The 20596-nt window shown below is 36.2% G+C and overlaps 1 protein-coding gene across 1 annotated transcript; it reads left to right on the forward strand.

Annotated features, from left to right (window-relative positions):
- The first annotated feature begins 13760 nt into the window (after positions 1-13760).
- Positions 13761-19741, forward strand: LOC125200786 (rab escort protein 1-like). Its single transcript, XM_048098551.1, is given in 10 exon segments — positions 13761-14522; positions 14968-15090; positions 16421-16520; positions 17391-17429; positions 17555-17743; positions 17745-17793; positions 17876-17928; positions 18113-18343; positions 19045-19131; positions 19298-19741. Coding segments are annotated over 10 exon segments (1728 nt in total). The 5' UTR covers position 13761; the 3' UTR covers positions 19394-19741.
- The last annotated feature ends 855 nt before the right edge of the window (positions 19742-20596 follow it).

Raw genomic sequence — 20596 nt, forward strand, 5'->3', positions numbered from 1 at the left:
TTCCACTGGAGCATGCGGATTGTATTTCTCAATTGCATTTAGCAAGGCCTTTTCCAGTTTATCGATCCTATCTTCCACCTTCTTGTCTTCTTGATCCATCACTGCATTAGCTGATCCTCTCCTCAATATGCTTCGCGGGTTATCATAGGCCTTCTTTGCCTCGATCAGTCTCCCCAAGGTTTCCCGAGCTTCACTTGCCTTATTCTTGGTAAAATTTCCCCCGCTCGAGGAGTTCATCAAGTCCTTTGATTCAGGGTTTGCACCTTCGTAGAACAGATAGTAAGTCTCCGCTTCTATCATCCTGTGGTTCGGACAAGCATCCAACAGCCCCTTGAAACGGGACCAATAAGAACTCAGAGACTCATCGTATTCTTGTTTGCACTCCTGAATCTCCTTCTTCAAGGCATTCGTCTTGTTGGATGGAAAAAAGTAATCCAGAAATTCCAGTTTAAAATCCTTCCACGTGTTAATCGAGTCCGGTGGAAGCCTTAGCAGCCAAGTGTTCGCCTCCCCTTTGAGAGCAAACGGAATTGCTCGAAGACGGTAGTCCTCCTCTGTTGCCTCGTTGGGTCGCTTTTGAATGCTGCATAGTTTACTGAACTCGTTCAAAAATTCATAGGGGCATTCGTTCCTACGCCCAGAGAAAGTAGGCAGAACTCCAAGTACATTTGTCTTGATATCGATCGACCTCCGTCGTTGGTTCGAGACTATAGCATGAGCGGGTTCACCGTCAAGATGTGCGGTGAGCGACCCTATTTCCGGATCGGGATCTAGCAGATGAGCCATATCTGGGTCCTTCTCCTCCTCGGTCTCGGAATGCTCTGGTTCTGTTGATGACCCTGGGTTCTCCTCTGTCGACGAATTCCACTCCTTTTCACTTTCTGACTCGAACGGGAATGGATCCTCCGTCCTCAATCCTGATCTGGTGGTGATGGTAGATGTAGATTCCTTGACTCGCCACTTGTATTGGCCACTCCCTGATCCAGATGAGCTTGCCCAACTTCCAGATTGGAAGCCTGCTTTCATAAACTGTCAAGGAGAAAGAAAATAACAGAAATTAAAATATTTACTCCAAATCCTTAAATGAAATAACAACAAACGCCATCCATCCCCGGCAACGGCGCCATTTGAAAAGTGTCTCTCTGTTGCGTACAGTGTGTTCAAAAGGAAATAACAGGTTCCCTAGGTCCAGCAAATCCACTAGATCACGCGGTCTAGGAACTCGTTGGTCGCAGGAAATCCCGGTCGTCGGACACACAGAGCACTTCTTTCAAAAACCCTCAACCACTTTACTAAACCTAGTATAGGGAAGTAGGGATCGATCCCACAGAGAAGGATGCGTAATACTCATGTTCAAGGATTTGGGTGTGTTTTTGGTGTTGGCTGCTGCCACGCATTTTTTTTTGGGTTGAGGAAAACAAATTAAACTTGACTTGGGAATCTTTAAAACTCCTAAGCTAACAGCTAGACCTAGGCGAAATTATAAGAGAACGTTGCAAAGGAAATTAACTGCTCAACACTTGATCTAAGAAAACTACTTCACTACTAGACCTAGGAAACAAACCGACTGTGGGGACCATGACTGAAAAAGCAGAAGTACGTACGAAAAGCTGGCAGAATAACTAACTCTAGTACTAACTAACAGCGACATCGTCTTCTACAACCAAATTGCGTAAAACTCATAAGAAATTCAACATGAACGAAATCAAAACAGAGCAAACTAATTTTAAATCAAATTTATGCATAAACAACGAAGAACTAAACAGATCTGCAGACACTAGACGAAGCAAAACAGAAAACAAGAAGAAAACTCGAATCCATCTAACAACTTTCTTTTCTCACGTCGAATCCAACCTCAGACGCTAAATCCACTCCGGATCCAAGCGTCCAACACGAACTCCAACCAACAGAAACACTTCATCACTTCAGATTCGAACAAAAACCTCCAAACAGTCAATAAACCACAGATCTATCACCAAATTCCCATATCAAACACCACAACATCAAAATAAAACAGAGATCGACATAATACTTGTAGAAATAAACTACCAGCAGAGAGATCTACGCAAATCGACTTGAAATTCAACTGCTAAACGCAAATCAACAAAGCGGAAAGACAATAAGTATCATCAACAACCAGGTCGACTCCCAAAAGTGAAGTTCGACAGCAAAAACGAGCAAAACAACTGAAATTAAAAGGAATTGTATCTTCGTCCACACTCGGACGGTGTTGCCAACCGCGAAACTTCTAAAGAAAGTAACCTTTCGTACCCGACTACCCCAGATCTCCCATTCCCAAGTGTGTGTAATGTGTGTGAGCTAAGAAGAGTGAAAAAAGTGATATGATGTGCGTTGCATGCTCTTCTATATATAGGCGTTGGAGTGGGGCCCAGCGAGGTATAGATAAGACTTTGTTGCCCTCAGCTATTGACTCCTCTGTCACGCCTTCTTTTCTTTTAAATCCTGCTCACTTCGTTCCTTTCCTTCGCTAGACCATCTCCTTCAACACTTCCTCGATCTAGCGATTTTTCTTCACACACCTGGCTTAGGAAACGTGTTAGACCCAGCAAATTATAACATTTTTCACATATAACCGATGCATGAAATTAGCCTTATCAGGTATCTGGAACGAGAGGATGGTCGGCGTACTGAAGAACACGCCAGGATTTAAAGTGCAGGCCGCATGGGAGCTGGTTACCCACTCCAAGGCGGGGGCGTTCAAGTCCGGCTACTCCAAGGCCTCTCACATTGAAGACCGCATCCTCCGATTCGCCCAGACGTTTATCAGCTACAACCTAATGGGAACTGCGAATTCAGCTCTGACAACGACCGACCTCTACTTCACTTGGTGCATGGCGAAAGGTGTAAAGGTGCATCTAGGCTACTGGTTGGCTCAAGCATGTCATCAAATGACAAGCAACCCTGCTCGACATATTATACATGCCATCTCCTAGGCGCCTACCTCCAGCGGAATATTGACATAAAGATAGCCAAAACCGCTCCTTTGGTCGAGATGTGCGAGCCCCCGGAGACTTTCAGTGTTGAATACTTTTTCAACAAAGGGTTGCTCCAAGCTCACGGCAAACAGACTTTCTTCTACGAGGTAGGATACAAGGTGAAAACGGAGACGGGGGCGGTGGAGCCTGTGCCCAGTGAAGAGGTCGAGGAGCTGAGGAAGGATGTGCAGGAGATGAGGAAGGAAATGCAAGTGATGAGAAAGGAGATGGTGAGAGAGCTCGGAGGGATAAGGAAATAATTGAGCGGGAACCGTGAAGAGGTGAAGACACTGCGGGGGAACATTGCAGACTTGGCGGTGAAGTCCTCCAAGCAGAATGAACGGATGACGGTGGCTGTGGAGCTGATAATGAAAATGTTGAAATGGTTGGAAAAGACACTCCCCTTGACCCAGTCGAAGGTGCTTCCTGGGTCCAGCAGCGAGGTCAAGCAACCCGTCCAAGGCAGTTCTTCCCTCCAGCAACCCCCACACAAGCTCAAACAAGTGGTTACCCCATCCGCGTCTAAGCCAGTGTTATTCCCATCCAAATCAAAGTCCCTGATGTTAAAGACACCAGTATCTGTTCAGCAAGAGAAGGAAGAAGAGGAGCCCGAGCTGCCGGCGAAAAAGAAAGTGAAGATAACTCGACCCAGAATCCCACCCCATTCTGGCTCTCGAGGGAGCCAGACCCAGAAGTGAATCACCCCCATGACCAAGTAACTTTTATTTTCTGCTTTACGTTAATTTTGTTTTTTTATGTCTTTGTTATTGTCTGTGTCTCTGCTAATAATTGCTATATGTGTTTACCTTCTCCCACTTAGCCCAATGCTTGGTCTAAGTTTATGTTTTCTGTTTTATTGTGTCTTCTCCCACTTAGCCCGATGCTCGGTCTAAGTGTGAGAAGTTTTATATGGTTATTATTTGTTTCTTGTGTGTGGAATTGACTACCCTATTTCCCCCCTTCACGGCGATGGCTTGAGGACAAGCTTGAGTGAAGTGGGAGGGGGAGGGGAGTCAATGCGTGTATTTGTTCAGCATGTTAGGAGTCGTTAAGTCTAGGTTTTGTTTGTGTCGCATGAGCTGGTGAATATAATACGGCATGATCTCCTTAGTGAGAGTAATTGAAGATAGGATGTATTTCAACTTAGAAGCCTTTTCCTTTAATAAGCCGAGGTCAATCTGGATGAAGTAAGAATGATAGAAGATGCCTTAGCTGACTTAGTTGTGAAGCCCCACTATAAGAGCGAGTTACAAGCCTAAAACAATTTTGAGCTAACACATGTAAATGGGGCCGCCACTGAATGCTTAGGGAGAAGAGTCATGAAGGAGAAAAATAGGGAAATTGGGTTATGAAGGTATAAGCTGGACGAAGTCCAGGTAAAGGAGTTATAAGCTGGACAAAGTCCAGAGAAAAAAATAAAATGGAGGAATAAGCTGGACAAAGTCCAGAGAGGAAAAAAAGAAAAAAATGAATGAAAAAGAGGAGATATAAGCTGGACGAAGTCCAGGAGAAAAATGTCTAAGGGCAGGAAGCAATAGTAACCTGACCCAATAAAAAAGGGGGGAACGAAGTGTAGAAAGGAGAAAACTTTCATAACACGACGCTTCAGTGGTATGGCAATAACTTATGAGAGAATCGATCCTAACATCCCTGGTGAGGAATGAGTGATCGAGTGATTCCAATAATTAGGGAAGTAAAGGCTATCTTGACGAACTGACAGATTGGTTAGGTAGAAGAGGGGAAGGGGTCAATTTGGAGAAGTGCAGCCTATTGGATTGACCTTAATCTTGTAGGGACGGTTGCCTAAAGGTTGAAGCTAGCTCATGCATATGTGTCTATGTGTTTTCATTTATTTTAAGTGTTTGTTATTTGTGCGTCAGTTATGTCTAGGTCTAGGAGTCTGTGTTAAGTTAGAATCTAGGGAGTCGGTCAGGGGATAACCATGCGTTGAAATTCGCCTTATTCCTTTTTCTTGTCTTTATACTTGAGGACAAGTATGGTTTAAGTGTGAGCAGTTTGATAAGGCTAATTTCATGCATCGGTTATGTGGTGAAAAATCACCTTTTTACTGGGTCTAACACAATTTTTAAGCCAGGTGGCTAATTTCATGCATCGGTTATGTGGTGAAAAATCACCTTTTTACTGGGTCTAACACAATTTTTAAGCCAGGTGTGTGAAGGAAATCGCTAGGTCCAGGAAGAGCTCAATGCAGTGGACCGGCGAAGGAAAGCGAAGGGAAGTGAGCAGAATTTAAGAGAAAAAAAAAGGGCTAGATGAAGGAAGTCCAAGCTAAGGGTAACGAAGACTATTCACACCCTGCTAGACCTACTTTCATGCCTATATAAAGAGGAGCATGCAGCGCACGAAATATACATGATTTTGCTCTCAGCTCACACACTCATACACACTTGGGGAAAATGGGAATTCTGGGGTAGTTAGGGGTTTCATCTTCGGAAAAAGTCAGTGGTAACACCGTCCTCATGGAAGGCGAAGATACAATCAGTTTACATTCAGTTTTTGCACTGTTATTCCGTCGAACTTCAACGTTTCTGAAGTCGATTGGTTGTTTGCTACTTACCGTTATCTATACATTTAGTTTACGTCATGATGGTGTTTATTTTGTGTTGATTTACGTTGATTCTGTGTTTTTGAGGTTTTATTTCAGAAGTTGAATGTTATTCTCTGTTTTGGATGTTTTTGTGCTTGATCTGGGAAATAGGTTGTGGATCTGTGCTGTTGTTGTTGATCTATGGTGGATCGGCGAATCTTTAGTTATGGATATAATTTTGGTCGGAGTTTGTTTCGGATGCTTGGATCCGAAGTGGATTTAGCATCTGAAGTGTGGATCTGAACAAGGGAAACCGAGTTGTGCATGGATTTTGAACTTTCTGCTCTCTTTAAATTTTACTTCGTCTGGTAGCCGTAGAGATGCCTTAGTTTTAACTGTTCTTCGTTTTATTGCTTTAAATTCAGCCTGCTTCGTTTCGATTCACGTCCTACCTCTGTTTTTACTGTTTTCTTTTATGCAAATTGTTGGAGAAGATGATGTCGCTGTTAGTTAGTACTTTAGTTAGTTGTTTTCCAGCTTTTCATCCGTACTTTACCTTTTCAGCAAATGGTCCCCACCGTCAGTTGTTTTCCCAGGTCTAGGTAAATTTAGGAAGTAGTTCTTTCGATCCAGTTGTTAGAATAGCATATCTCAATTACCAAGTCTAGTTTAATTTCCTCAACCCAAATTGCATGGCAGCAGCCAACCTAAAAATAGTTTCCGAGTCCTTGAACATGTTTATTGCGCATTCATCTCTGTGGGATCGATCCCTACTTCCCTGTGCTAATTTTAGTATATGTGGTTGAGGGTTTTGAAGAGGTATTTTGGTGTCCGACGACTGAGATCTTCCAACGTTCCGTGAGTTCCTAGACCCCGTGATCTAGTGGATTCGCTGGACCCAGAAAGCTTGTTATTCCTTACTGTGCACACAGTCTAACCAGAAAGCACACTTCACACATCTTAATCTTCTTCATACCAATGAATAGATGTTTGTTAGAAGGCTGCAAGACCATCTTAGTCCTACAGCTAACCAAGAACGATCCTCTACCACAACAGCTCAAGAACTATGCCACGGGTGAACTATGCCACGGGTGCTTCCACACTAATGAAAGTATCATTTAAGATCATATTTCACCATCTTTAATTTTATTTTTCTTTTATTTTATCTATCTTTTACAGGGAGTGGATCCCCTGCTGTGGTGGGAACACAACAAGGGATGTTGTGCTATTAAACGGCAGCATCTTACTAATCTAAAGTGACAGTTTGGTGAAAAGACAATTTTATCCTTTTTGGAGGGAAAATGTGAAGCTATTTTGTATATCCTTTTGGTCATTTTGAGAAATGATAACCATTGGATAGAAAAAAGGCAGCTCCTATTGAGCAATAGTGGCTTCTCAAATAAGAATAAACAGTAATATATACCCACACCATTAATTGAATCTCCATTTTAGAAGACTAATTGTCTGGTTTTTTTATTGCAGTCGGCGACAGCTCCAAGTCGCAACTATCATCGCCGGCGTCAAAGCAAACGGCAGTCGTGGTTGTGGCGTAAAAAGAGAGAGAGAGATGAGGGAGAAAGGTGAGAAGAGAGGAAAGAGATAGAGCAAGCGCCGGCGTCGCTCGCCGACGACGCTACTGTGCAGGCTAGGGAGGAAGGCAGCGAGCGAGAGACGGGTGTTTAGTGGGTATGCGGAACTGAGGTGGTGTCCGGCGGCGGCGTTCAGCTATTCCACCGATTAGAGGGAAGAGAAAAGGAAATGAGGGAAGGAGGGAAAGGAGGGAAGCGCCGAGATCACTTGCCGGCGACGCGGCTGTGCAGGCGGGTGAGGGGAGGCGGCGAGAGAGAAGGAAATGAAATAAGGAATCCGGTTAAAACCATAGTCATTTATTAGGGTTTGATGAGTATTGGTTTTTGTTGCTATTTGGGCTATTGGGCTTATGTTAGATTCTATGATTTAGATTTTAGTAGTATATAATTTTGGAAATTTGATAATCTTTCAATCGAATAGAGTTTAATTTCAGTGCTATATTTTATATATCATAAAATTATAATTTAGTAGAGTTACGAGAGAGAGGGGCTGATGACCAGCGACGTCGGTTGGGTAGCGTGGAGGAGTCCTCAAGCCGGTGGCCGAGAGGTGGAACCGCGAGAAGAAGAGAAAGAGATATGATAGGCGGCCGACAACGCCATTGCCAGCGGAAAACAGTGAGACCAATAGTGACAGAGGCGCCGCTGCCCTATCTAATCTTAAACGTGATTTTGAAATAATAGGTTTTCACGCCTATTTAGTTGTTGGGCTCATTGTTTGGGCTATAAATTATTTAATTGTTTTACTTCTGTTTAGACATTTAGGAAGCATACTCATACGAATTCGTTCTGCATGTCCAAGTACAAATACTAACTAATTTATAACCCATATTTTATTTAATTAAAAATAAATAACTAAGAAAAATATATTGCAAAAGGTTAGATACAAAAAAATTATAATGTGTCTCACTCCATTTAATTGTTCTATACTTAGATTGTATAGGAATCTAAATCATAGTGTAATTATATTAAGTGTTGTATAGATTGAATTGTTTTTTATTTACTCATATTTCTATTCTTTTTACTTCTCATAATTTTGAAATATGTTTATATTGAATTCAAATGTGGCTAAATTAAGTAATTATGAAACACCAACAAATAATGATATCAAATGAAACTAAATTAATATCATTATCAAACAAAGAACAATATTGCATAACATTAATTGTTGTTGCGTATAGTAATATACAATTTTATATATAATATATTAGTTTAATTAAATATGTTGAAATTACTTATAAATGTATATTTATATTCAAGATATATAATTTATAAATATATTTATATTCAATATATATAATTTATAAATATATTTATATTTGAATTACTAGAAGTACACATAGTTATAATTGAGTTGATTTTGTTAATCGAAACTGGTGAACTATTTATTCGTTCAAATAGTTTGCTTTTTTTTATTCTTTTGTAAATAGTGGTATTACATTTTTCTTTATTTGTATGACTTATTCTATTTCATCCACACATCTCCTCTTTTGTTATTTCTTTTATTTTATACTACACTCATATCAAATATTAAAATAAAATACAATTAATGGTGTGATAATATGAAATGTTTCATTGAGAATGGCTTGAGAGAAGTACAATTGTACAAATATTTTTTTGTTGTTGTTTATAATATTACAAATACTTATTTTGATTAGTCCTAAATATATTTTTATACTTATTTACTCCATATTTTTTATTTAAATTAATATATCTTCATAATTTAAAAATCTTTTACCCTATCTTTTATATCTTGTGCATAGCACAGGTGTTAACGCTAGTTTTACCTCAATTGCCACTTCACTTATTTTATTCTTTAAGCTATTACCACTTGTAAACGTTAAGTATCCATGACTTATTTGCTACTTCCCCTTATTTAATTACTTAAGCTAGCATTTTGTCTCAACATCTTAAAAACTTACAAATCTTTTGTATAGGTTTATACTAGCTCTGCTCCGTTAAGCAGTTAACTAATCCGTACTTTAAGTGATTAATGTTGAATCAGGTTTTATTCAAATAACAAATTCATTAAATTTATGGATTATTTATTTAGTTATTAACCTTTCATACTTTTATAGTATTCACTTGTATGCTTATTTCAATTTTATGTATTTAATTACTAATATTCGGTCTGATAATTCCTTATTTCAATTTTATGTATTTAATTATTAATATTCGGTTTGATAATTCCTGACGCGATAATCCAACTTAAATTCCTAGGTAATTAATAAGTTTAGCTCAAGCTTTATTAAGTTTGGGTCATAACCTGACGAGTTGCATCGGATTAAGTTTGGGTTACCCTATAAGAAACAACATTATTCTTTTAATTATTTTATTAATTAAAAATATTACTCCCCCGTCCTATAAATTTGTCACACTTTAATCGGACACAAATTTTAAGAAATGTAATGAAAAGTGAGTTGAAAAACTTAGTAGAATATGAGTCTTACTTTTATATAGTCCATCCGTCCTTGAAAATTTTGCCCTTATTTCCATTTTCGTCTATTCCTAAAAATTTGTCACCTCTCACTACTTTTGATTGTGGACCCCACATTCCACTAACTCATTCACACTCACATTTTATTATAAAACTAATTTATAAAAGTAAGACCCACACTAACTTTTTCAACCCGCTTTCTATTACATTTTTTAAAATTCGTGCCGGGTTAAATGATGAAAAATTATAAGGAACGGAGAGAGTTTTAGTTTTATTAATAAAATGTTAGTGAGAATGAGTTAGTGGAATATAGAGTTCAACTTTCAATAGTAAAAATTGAAATGTGATAAATTTTATTGGACAGACAAAAATGGATAAACGTGACAAATTTTATAGGAGAACGGAGTATACTTTAATGAGGAATGTTCCGTTGAGCGCTCAAAATGAGCGCAAGCATGAGCGCCCCCGTAATCATTTATTTTTTCTTCTGTTTATATAATATGGGTAAAGCTATGCAGTCACATTATGGCTGGCCATAATAGGGTATTATGGTCTTTATATGTAATAAATAGATCAGAAATTAAGTAACACTATTTAATGTTTATGTACTTTTACTAAACAACCCTTTACCAATATTAAAATTCTTTAATATACTTTTTGGAAATGGCGTGAAATACTGAAACGGCAAAATGAAGATATAAAGTTAGTTTTACTTAAAGTTTTAATTTATCATAATTTATTTATTTTAGATACTTTCATACTAGCATTTAAAATCTTTGCAATATACAATATTTAATTCACGCAATATAAAACAAATTACTAAAAGTCAAAAAACATAAACGCATTATTCCAATCTCTATTGGCATATTAACTAAAACAAAAACAAAACTTCAAGAAAACCACACTTTCCTCTTATTTATCTCTCTTGGTAAGTAGTTTTGTTTTAAGCAAAAATATATGCCAAAATATTAGAGCTTACAATGTACTGTACTTCATATATTTGATGCTTTTATTCGGTGCTTTTATTTAAAAAACTTATTTTAAATTTAACATTAAGTTTTTATCTACTTCAGATGTTTTTTAAATTATATGTATGTGGAGTATGATAGTACATTGTTTCGTGATAATATTTTTTTTAATGTTTTACTGTAATATTTAGTTTTTAAAATTAATTAAATGAATTTATTAATTCAATTTAAGATTAATTGAAACATTCAATTTTTTTCAAAACATTATTTGAAACGTGTAATTCCAAAATTTTCAGTTAAATATAATATTAAATAATAAAATTAATAATTCCAAATTTATTCAATGAAAGATCAATCGGAAACAATAATGACAATGCAATTATTTTTGTAAGGAGAGATAACATTACTATGCTAGTAGTATACTACTATCTTATGCGAGTATCACCCGTGAACACCATTCTCATTTAGTCTATCTTAAAATTAGTCGTTCTTTTATTTTTATTCTTTTAAATCATCATTAACTCATTAATTTTACAAGTTACTTAAAGATCAAAATTTAATTCCCTATTATTTTAAAAAAAATAAATAGCAATAAAAGAAATACATTTTTTAAATTGTAGCATTACATTTCCTTATTACTTATTAGTAAGCATGCTGTGATACAATGCCAAGGTTAAATGGAGTATAAATTCCTTATTTAAATTGTAGCATTACATTTCCTGAAAAAATAATTTTCCCTTCACTTTTTCAATGACTTTTTAGTGTGACATATACTCAAAAATGAATTTGACCTTTGGAGATGCCTTTATAGATTTTAATTTTCAAGTTGTGTAATTTTTGTTTAATAAATGATAGTACTGTGTATATATATTAATAAGTAAATTTCATTATATTATTTAATTTTGTATACATTATTGATAAAGTCTTGTGAAATCAAAGATTTTAATACTCCTATATTTTAGAAATAATAATTAATTTTATGTTCCAGAACATGTGGGAAGGCTGTGATATAGTAACACCAAGGTTAAATATATATTATATTTAAAATTAGTTATAAAATTCAAAATATACTCTAGTAAATAATTAAATTTGAATTATATTGACAAATTATTATTATTACTATTATATTATAGTATCAATTTCACTATAATTAAACAGTAAATTAATCTGTAGTATAACATTTGAATTGTTTTTTATTCACAAGTTACTTTAATAATAGGATAAGTTATAGTATAAATTAAATTAGTTTAAATTAAATAAGTGGAGCTAAACATAAGTAATCACTAATAATAGATTTGAAATATCAAGAGCATATTTTATTATGACTTCAAAATTAATTATACAATATATAGTATTAAATAATCTGAATAACTTTTATTGCCTCGTTTTGCAAATTAAAATATGTACGTGCTTGCTTACAAATAAGTGCATGTTAATTACTAAATAATTTTATAATAATTAAAGATTAGTATAGTTAAAATTGATCAAAATTATTAAATTACGTAACTAAAGCGTATGGTTCAATGTTTTTTTAAATATAGGCATTGGAAAATAACTAGGAAAAAGTATTTTTTTTTTTCATTAGAGTTGGATTTATTGATTTTAAAGTGCCTTAGAATTGGATTTATTGATTTTCCAATCTCAAGAATGAAGAATGGAATTTGAAGTCCAAATTGCCGTATTATTGGTTGAATACAAATATACGAGTACTACTTATATAAGATACAAATACAATATATTCTACTACACAAGTAAATATATTCTACTAGTATTACTCCACTATTGTATTTGAGGATATATTAGTCTTTAAAAAATTGTTACTCTCCAGAGGCATAGATTTCAACAATTGAGCATTAACTACACAGAATTTTAATAATATTTTAAAATTATGGCCGGTCATAATGTGACCATCACTCTTATAATATTCTCGCTTTCCTTCTTCAATTCTCTACACTACCCTTCTTTTTTTCTTTCTACAATTCTCTATGCCTCACTCTCCAATTATCTATGCCCACCTTCGGTTTTTTTTCTTCTCCAATCTAATCCATTCTCTCTTTTTCTTTTCCTCTCTTTCTGCAATTCCCTCTTCCAATTTTGTGCCTAAATTTTCTTGCTCAATTCTTGTTTTCAATTGCCAATTACAGACAACCTTGAATGCCCTAGTTAGATTAGTTCTCAAATTTTGAATCTCCATTTTTGGAAATCATTATCCCCAAATCTGAATTTGATATTCCACCTAGATTTGTATTTGGAGAGAAAAACGTTGGGGAATTTCAATTTTTCTGGGTGTGATTTACATTTCTCTGCAAAATATGAGATTATTGATATTAGAAGTGAGAAATTACAATATGAGATGCGTAGTGGAATTTGATTTTGGAAAAAAAATGTTATGGAATCTCAATTTGGAGAAATTATTGATAGAAAGAGTGAAGTGAATTAATTGAGCAGATGAAATTGGGATAAAAAAAAACTGTGCGTATGGTTTTTGACTTAATATGATCTGTGTAGAAAAATGAATTAATTCACAATGTAAAAGGAATTTAAAATAATTTAAAACTAAAAAAATCCAAAGAAAAAATGAAAAAAAGAATGAAAGAAACCGTCGCTCATGCCGGCGCTCGTTCTGAGCGCTCAACATAGCATTCCTCTACTTTAATTTTATTATTTAAATTTAAATGATGATAAAGTTTTAATCATATTATAACAAGCTTTAACTGTGGAGTGTCATATTTAAAATAATTTTGAAGGATAAATTTTAGTTAACAAAGTTAATAGTGTTTAACAAACATTATTACTATCTCCGTCTCCCAAATATTGACACCCTTTGACCCGATACAAGTTTTAAGAAATATAATGGAAAGTGAGTTGAAAAAGTTGGTGAGATGTAAATCTTATTTTTAAAGTATTAGTTTTATAATAAAATGTGAATAGGAATGAATTGGTGGAATATGAGATCCACTATCAAAAATAATAAAAAAATGAAATGTATCAAATTTTTAGAGACCGACTAAAATGGTAAACTGTGTCAAATTTTCAGGGGCGGAGGTAGTAATATTTAAGTAAATTCCCTTTTCAACCACGGAATAAATAATTCTGATTTGATATGTGTGGAGTGTAGATAGATTAGTGCAGTAAATAAATACACTGTATTAACCAAGATTATACTATAATAAAATAAGGGAAGTGGCAATTGATGCGGAACGCTGCCGTTTAATAGCACAACATGTGCTGCTGTGTTCCCACCATAAAGAAGAAATTCGTCCTACAAACTGGCAGGCGTGTTTTTAGCTTGCTGAGGCAAATTCTCAACTCAACCTCACTTATGGACGAAACTATGTTGTATCCGCTTATCGAACCCTCCAATTTCGACCTTATTGTTGTCGACACCAGCCTCCCGGAGTCCATCATCGCCGCCGCTGCCTCCGCCGCCGGAAAGACTGTCCTCCACCTCGATCCCAATCCCTTCTACGGCACTCACTCGGCTTCGCTCCCCCTCGATGACTTCATCTCCTTCCTCCGATCCCAATCCCAATCTCCATCTCAACCACCTCTTCAAACCTCCGATGATGACGCTTCTGTCCCTCTTGGAACTCGCCGCCTCTACTCCGACCTCGAAATCAAATCACTCTCCTCCGAGCCACTCGACAATTCCAGAAAATTCAGCGTCGACTTGGTTGCCCCTCGCGCATTCCTCTGCGCTGATTCCATGATCGAATTGATTTTAAAGACGGGAATCAATCAGTACATGGAGTTCAAGAGCGTGGATACGAGCTTCGTCAGCAGCGGAGAGGGAAAATTGGAGAGTGTGCCTGATTCCCGGAGCGCAATTTTTAAGAGTCGGAGCTTGCTGGGGCCGGAGAAGTATCAGTTGATGAACTTCTTTAAGCATGTGCAGGGAATTTTCGCGAACGGGTCCGAGGAGGATTTGGAGATTCCATTTGTGGTGTTCTTAACCAAAAGGGGTTTGTCGCAGAAACTCAAATCGTATACATCAATTCCTCAGTTATCTCTTTATTTTTCCTCTTTTACTGATAGATTCTCTGTTTATGGTCAAGTTTTTGAAATTATATGGTGTACTTGTTTTCTTATTGTGTATGTTTATTTTGATTGCTCTGATTATAGGCAAAATTGAATCCTCAATTAACTGCCCGAATTTGCTTTCGATATTCTCACCTCTTTCTAGATCGTTATGTTTTACAGCATTGCTTGATATAGGTAGCGGATTGTACTCTCCAGTCTCCATGTGACAAGAAAGTTCTGCTTTATTAGTTCAACCAAATCCAAAACATTACGTAGTGGTTAAATTTAATTGTGATTGTTTTGCTTAAAAACAGGATAGTTTGATAAGTCTTTATCAGCCGTTCAGAATTCCCTCTGTTGGCTACTGAATTGGTTTGTAGTCTTCTTAACTTGCCATAACTTTGTCCAGGATTATATTGTACACTATAGCCTGGGCTGATCATGATCAGGAAAACTTGGAGTTGTGTAAAGATGTTATCAGTACTAAGAGTGGGATAAATCGGCTCGCTCTTTACCACTCATCCATTGGAAGGTCAGTTCTTGCCTTTTCGCTTAGGGCTTTCAAGAGCAATCTTGCAATCATTGAAGAACAGTTCATATTCCAGAAAGCTAATTCTCGTGTATAAACTCTTTTTCTTACCTCATGACATAATCATTTAATCTGAATACGATCTATAAAGCATACCTCAAAGTAAGACAAAGAGTTAGTGCTTGACATCTTATCTGCAAAATATTTTTTTGTTTACCTCTTTGTGCTTTTGCCTTTTTGTAGGAATTTAGTGTGCAAGCAGTTTAAAGTGCAACAGTTGTATTAATGGCATGGTAGATGATCCAGCTAGTTTTCACTTAACCTGTCATTCATTGTCAAGTTGTAGATAAGTGTCTGATATTTGGTCTTATTAACTCAGCCTAAGATTCGGGATGTTTAGTATGAGAAATTTGTTTCTTTAGAAGGCTGTAAATTCCCTAGTGGACCTTGTAATCATACCCATATTGTTCAAGCAGATTCCATATTCCTAAATTATAATTTATGAACTTGTCTTTTGTTATCCAGTTGTAGGCATTGCCAATTAGATAGAGGGAAAATCCAAGGTAGCTATTTTCAATCTGCAGCGCACTTCCAGATGTTTTTCCATATGAAAATTCTGAAATGTAGAGAAAGTGGGGTCTGTAGAGTGCAGACTATAATAAACTATATAGTCAAGTCCTCAAGATATAAACAGGCTAACTTGCTTGTCGTGCATTCCTGAGAACATATGTAAATGATCTTTTCCCATGACACAAACCCTTTGCATGTGGGATAACTATTGTTTTAAGGCTAATGTCTCCTTTAAAAATTGCAATTTGACATTGTTTAGAGTTCTTGTTTAGCATCCGTCAAGTAGTTGTTTGAACTGCTTTGAAATAGAACTTGATACTTGATAGTAAGACAAGCCCTTTTTATGCGAGACCTCGTGTTCGTTTTACAGTGTCTTTGGCTGCATTGTTGTTTTGCATTTAACTTCATGCCCAAAGAAGACCTGATTTCCACCTCTCCATATGCTATATTCTTATTTCATTGCCCTGTCTGCCCCTCTTTATTATCATTCTTTTTCCAATTCGCTGTGTAGTTCTTTGCTTTCTGACGTCTTGTCATCATTCAATAAACAACCAGATAGCGTAATTAACGAATTAATTGGTAGTCAGTAGTCACTATATATGCTCATTATTTGTACTGAGGGAGTTAGGGTGCGTCTTTACCAATATAAGCTAACTATTAGGTTACTTTGCAACTTCAGATGATATAGTTAAAATAAGCATTAGCTCAAAGAATCAAAGGATGTGAAGGCCTTAATTAGACAGTTTTTGCTCGACCTTTTTAGGTTTCCTAATGCAAATGGTGCCATAATATACCCCATTTATGGCCAAGGGGAACTTTCTCAAGCTTTTTGTCGTTGTGCTGCTGTCAAGGGGTGCATTTATGTAAGTATAGTTACCTCTGTTTGTCATAGTTGATTGTTGCCATTTGGTATGCGTTTTCTTCGGTTGCTTGCTGATATTTTCTATGTGCTGCAGACTGTCTCTATTGCCGTATTTTCTGATTCTGTTATTTGCAGCAAAATCTTTTGTGCACTAGCTAGTCTAGCTTTTATTTGGTGCATTTTTTATTAAGTTTCATGATATTGGATACTTCAATACTTTCTCTGCTCATTTGGTGGTGTACAAAGGTAGAAGACTAACACGCATAAGAGTTTGTCGAATTGGTAATGTCGGATAGTATTGATGGAGCGGTAAAAGTTAATCTAAGTTACATGTGATTTATCAATAATAAGTATCTATAAAGTTATTTTGTACTCTTAAGTTTCCTTCAAAGGCTTGACAAACAATGACACAGTTTTTGGCTTTTAGACATCTTAATATTTTTTCTCCACGCATCTGTTATTCTCAGCTTAGCTGTCCTCAAGCTAATTTTAGGTCCTCTGATTGCCAATTTATGAGCCATGTTTCCGTGAGATTCTTCGTTCACTGCAGTGTAGTTTGAATTTTCTAAATCAAGTGTGTTCTGTGATGCTGCTATTTACTGAAATTTTACTAAAACATCTATCTGTATATTGCCATTTTCTTTTTTGGCATATTTCCCTTAATCTTCAGAAGGTTTTGTTATTTTATTTTCAAGACCCCCATTTTACTTTTATCAGGATTTATGTTGAAGTTGAAGTTAAAATTGCAATTCATGAACAATTCCTTTATTTGCTTACACTATTGAGTCAGCGACCAATGTTAGACCTTTTATTTATTTTGCACTTTTTAGATAGCCTAATTTTTTTTCCATCTCTTTAATTTATTGTACAGGTTTTAAGGATGCCTGTAATTGCTCTGCTCATGGATAAGGTTCGATTGATATCTGTTTGGTTTAATATGTGAAAATCAGAATTTTCACTGATGGGCAATTCCATATTATGATATTATGAGCACATGTATGTTTATTCCCTTTTAGTAATGTGATTCTTTAACAGGATGGGCGTACCTATCAAGGTGTTAGATTAGCATCTGGCCAGGAGCTAACCAGTCCTCAGCTGATTCTTGCTCCTTCTTTCGCGATTCCAACAACTTCACCTCGTGTTGTAGAGGTGAAAATTTCTAATGATAAAAGCCCCTCAGATGCCGAAGGGAAGGTTGCCCGGGGAATTTGCATTGCCAAGAAATTCTATAAAGCCAGAAGCTGCTAATTGCCTGGTGTTCTTTCCTCCAAGATGTGAGCTTATTATATTCAGTTGCGCTGACAATTGTCATTGTCAAACGAAACATGTCATGAGCTAATTTTTTTTAATGTGTAGCTCTGTACCCAGAACAGATAACATCAGTCCGTGTATTGCAGCTGAGCAGTAATGTGGGATATGAAAAAATGACCCAGTCCCGAACATAATATGCTGTTATTCTCGATTGACTCAGAGTTACTTTCTTCTCACTTAGTCATGAAAATCTTAATTTACGACGGTCTTTTGAGATCAGCTTTTTTAGTGCTGCATTTGTTTTCTTTTGACTTAAATAAATTTGTTTAAACTGAAAACTAGAGCATCTTCCACGTGTTATTGTGTCTGAATTCCAGGTTTGTGACGTACCTGTCAGCTGTATGTGATGATGCTGTGGAAGGGAAGAAATTACTAAATGCAGCCATAAATGCTCTGTTCTCTATGGCTGTATCTTCATCACCTGAGAACAATGACAGAGATAATTTATGTGAGCACACAGAAGAAAAACCTTGTTTGCTTTGGAGCGCCTTGTACATTCAAGATCTGACTAAGGTTTCGTCTCTTGTACTTCACTTTTTTTTCTTCGTAAAGTTTAATTCCCTTCTACAATTGTCTGCATTTGCTCCCAGTGAGATTTTGAAGTAATAGGCTTTTTGAGTTTCCTACACGGTGCTCTAAATTTCAGGATAATTGACTTTTATGATATGTATTATCAGAGTGGATAGGTCGTCAATTGTTACAAGTAGTGAACAATGGGAACAAGTGTAGTCTTTAGGCAAAGAAACACTTCCATTAGAATGATCATTACATGTAATGTCTTCACTTGTGTTGGGTGAAAATATTTGTTCCGTCAAACATATAGTAGCACATACTCCCTCCGTCCCAAGATAGGTGACCTACTTCTTTTAGGCACGAGATTTATGGATTGGTATTTAAATAAATTAAAGTGGAGAGAGTAAAGTGTAAGAGAGGGAAAAGTAGAGGAGATAAGGGAGAATAGAGTAGGTGGAGAATAAAGTAAGAGAGGTGACTTTTTGCTAAAAATAGAAATAGGTCACTTATAGTGGGACACCCCAAAAAGTAATACAAGTCACTTATCTTGGGACGGAGGGAGTATAATGTAATGAATCGCATGTAAGGTCACCTTTCTGTTAGGTGATCCACGACACTTTCAGATTGAGACATTGAGTACGCAAACTTTGAGAACTATGTTCCTTTAATCTTCATCTAATATGATTATTCATTGATTGCAGTTTCACGGTGTTTATGACTCCATCAGGTTCACTCCGATGCCAGATGAGCATCTGCATTATGATGACATCCTAGACGCAACAGAAAAGGTAATTTGTTCTCGAGCTCAATAAATGCCAAGGTTTGTAATTTGTGAAATGTACTTCACTGTTGTCTGTTGTTAAAAACAAGTCCCTTGAGTAGCAAACCAATAATTTTTGTTACCTTGCATTTCTCTTTAATTCTTGTCGGCCATTTGGCTGGTTCCTTTTGCAGCTGTTTAAAGAATTATTTCCGAACGAAGACTTTTTCGCAGTGACAAGCGAATCTGAGGAGCATCCTGATGATGGGAACACTGAGTTGGATCCATAGAGAAATATACTTGAAAGCTTAAGGAGTGTTATCATTAAAACCGCTTGACAGTGAAGGGTGAACTTACAAGCTGCCAAGCCCCGGTCCAGAGAGAAATACCCCGTGTCTGAAGTCAATCACCGATGTTCATCAATCACCAATGTTCTGAATCTTGTCCGTTGCCTCAAGTGGGTATACTGTCAACGGCGCAGTGATGACCGGAAAGTACTTCAGTGGTGAAATTGAGGGGATGTATGCGATGCTGGATATGTGGTCATTGGGGAAACCAAAGCTGAATGCATTTGCTACTTTATTCCAAATTACGTGTTAAAATTTTTCATGTTTAGTTTTCGTTTTTGTTTCTTCTTATTTATTTAGCATAAAAGTGACGCTTACAAGTTTTGATCATATTAGCTAAACGAATAATTTAGAAGAACTAGACGAAACAGTATATCACGAATTCTTTTGGCAATCTGACAAGGTTTGAGGGAAATGAGCACTGTGTTTGGTTACGAGGTACTACTTAATCATCGTAAAATTTACTTTGTCCATGAAATATTGTCCACATTTGACTCGACGTGAGTTTTAAGAAACATGAAGAAAAAGTGATTGGAAAAAGTTAGTGGAATATATAAGTTTTATATAGAATGTGAGTGTACTAAAAATAAAAAAAAGTTAAGTGGATAATATTTTTCGGACGAGTAAAATTGGACAACATTTCATGAACGGAAGGAGTATAAGAAAGTTCTTTGGTAAAGGAAAGGGTTTGGTTTGACTCCTCGATACATTAACATATAAAACGAGGTCAATAATGATTCTAGTGATTTGTCAAATTCCTTACCATATTCATAACGACTGCAAAAATTTGTTTCAAATTCTAGCTGATTAAATGTGATTATTGGATAGAACATGTGATTTTTTTCCCTGCAGCATTAACTCAAAATTAATAAACTCTAATCAACGTCACTAACATTCTTCCTCACAGTTAAATTTGTCATTTCGACCACATATCACTTTCATTTTGTGGATTAATTACTCATTCACACAAACTAAACTAAACATTTGCATACCCAATTCATTTGATACATAGAAAATTCATACTTCGTCTATTTTATTTTAAAATGGGCTTGTAGGCTAATTTTTACCTGAATAGATATATTATACCATGAGGAATGATATATTACATATGTTATATGAGCTCCTTATATGGGCATCACTCTTGTT

Source organism: Salvia hispanica, chromosome 1 (genome assembly GCF_023119035.1).
Source record: "Salvia hispanica cultivar TCC Black 2014 chromosome 1, UniMelb_Shisp_WGS_1.0, whole genome shotgun sequence".
In the NCBI taxonomy this organism is placed as follows: domain Eukaryota; kingdom Viridiplantae; phylum Streptophyta; class Magnoliopsida; order Lamiales; family Lamiaceae; genus Salvia; species Salvia hispanica.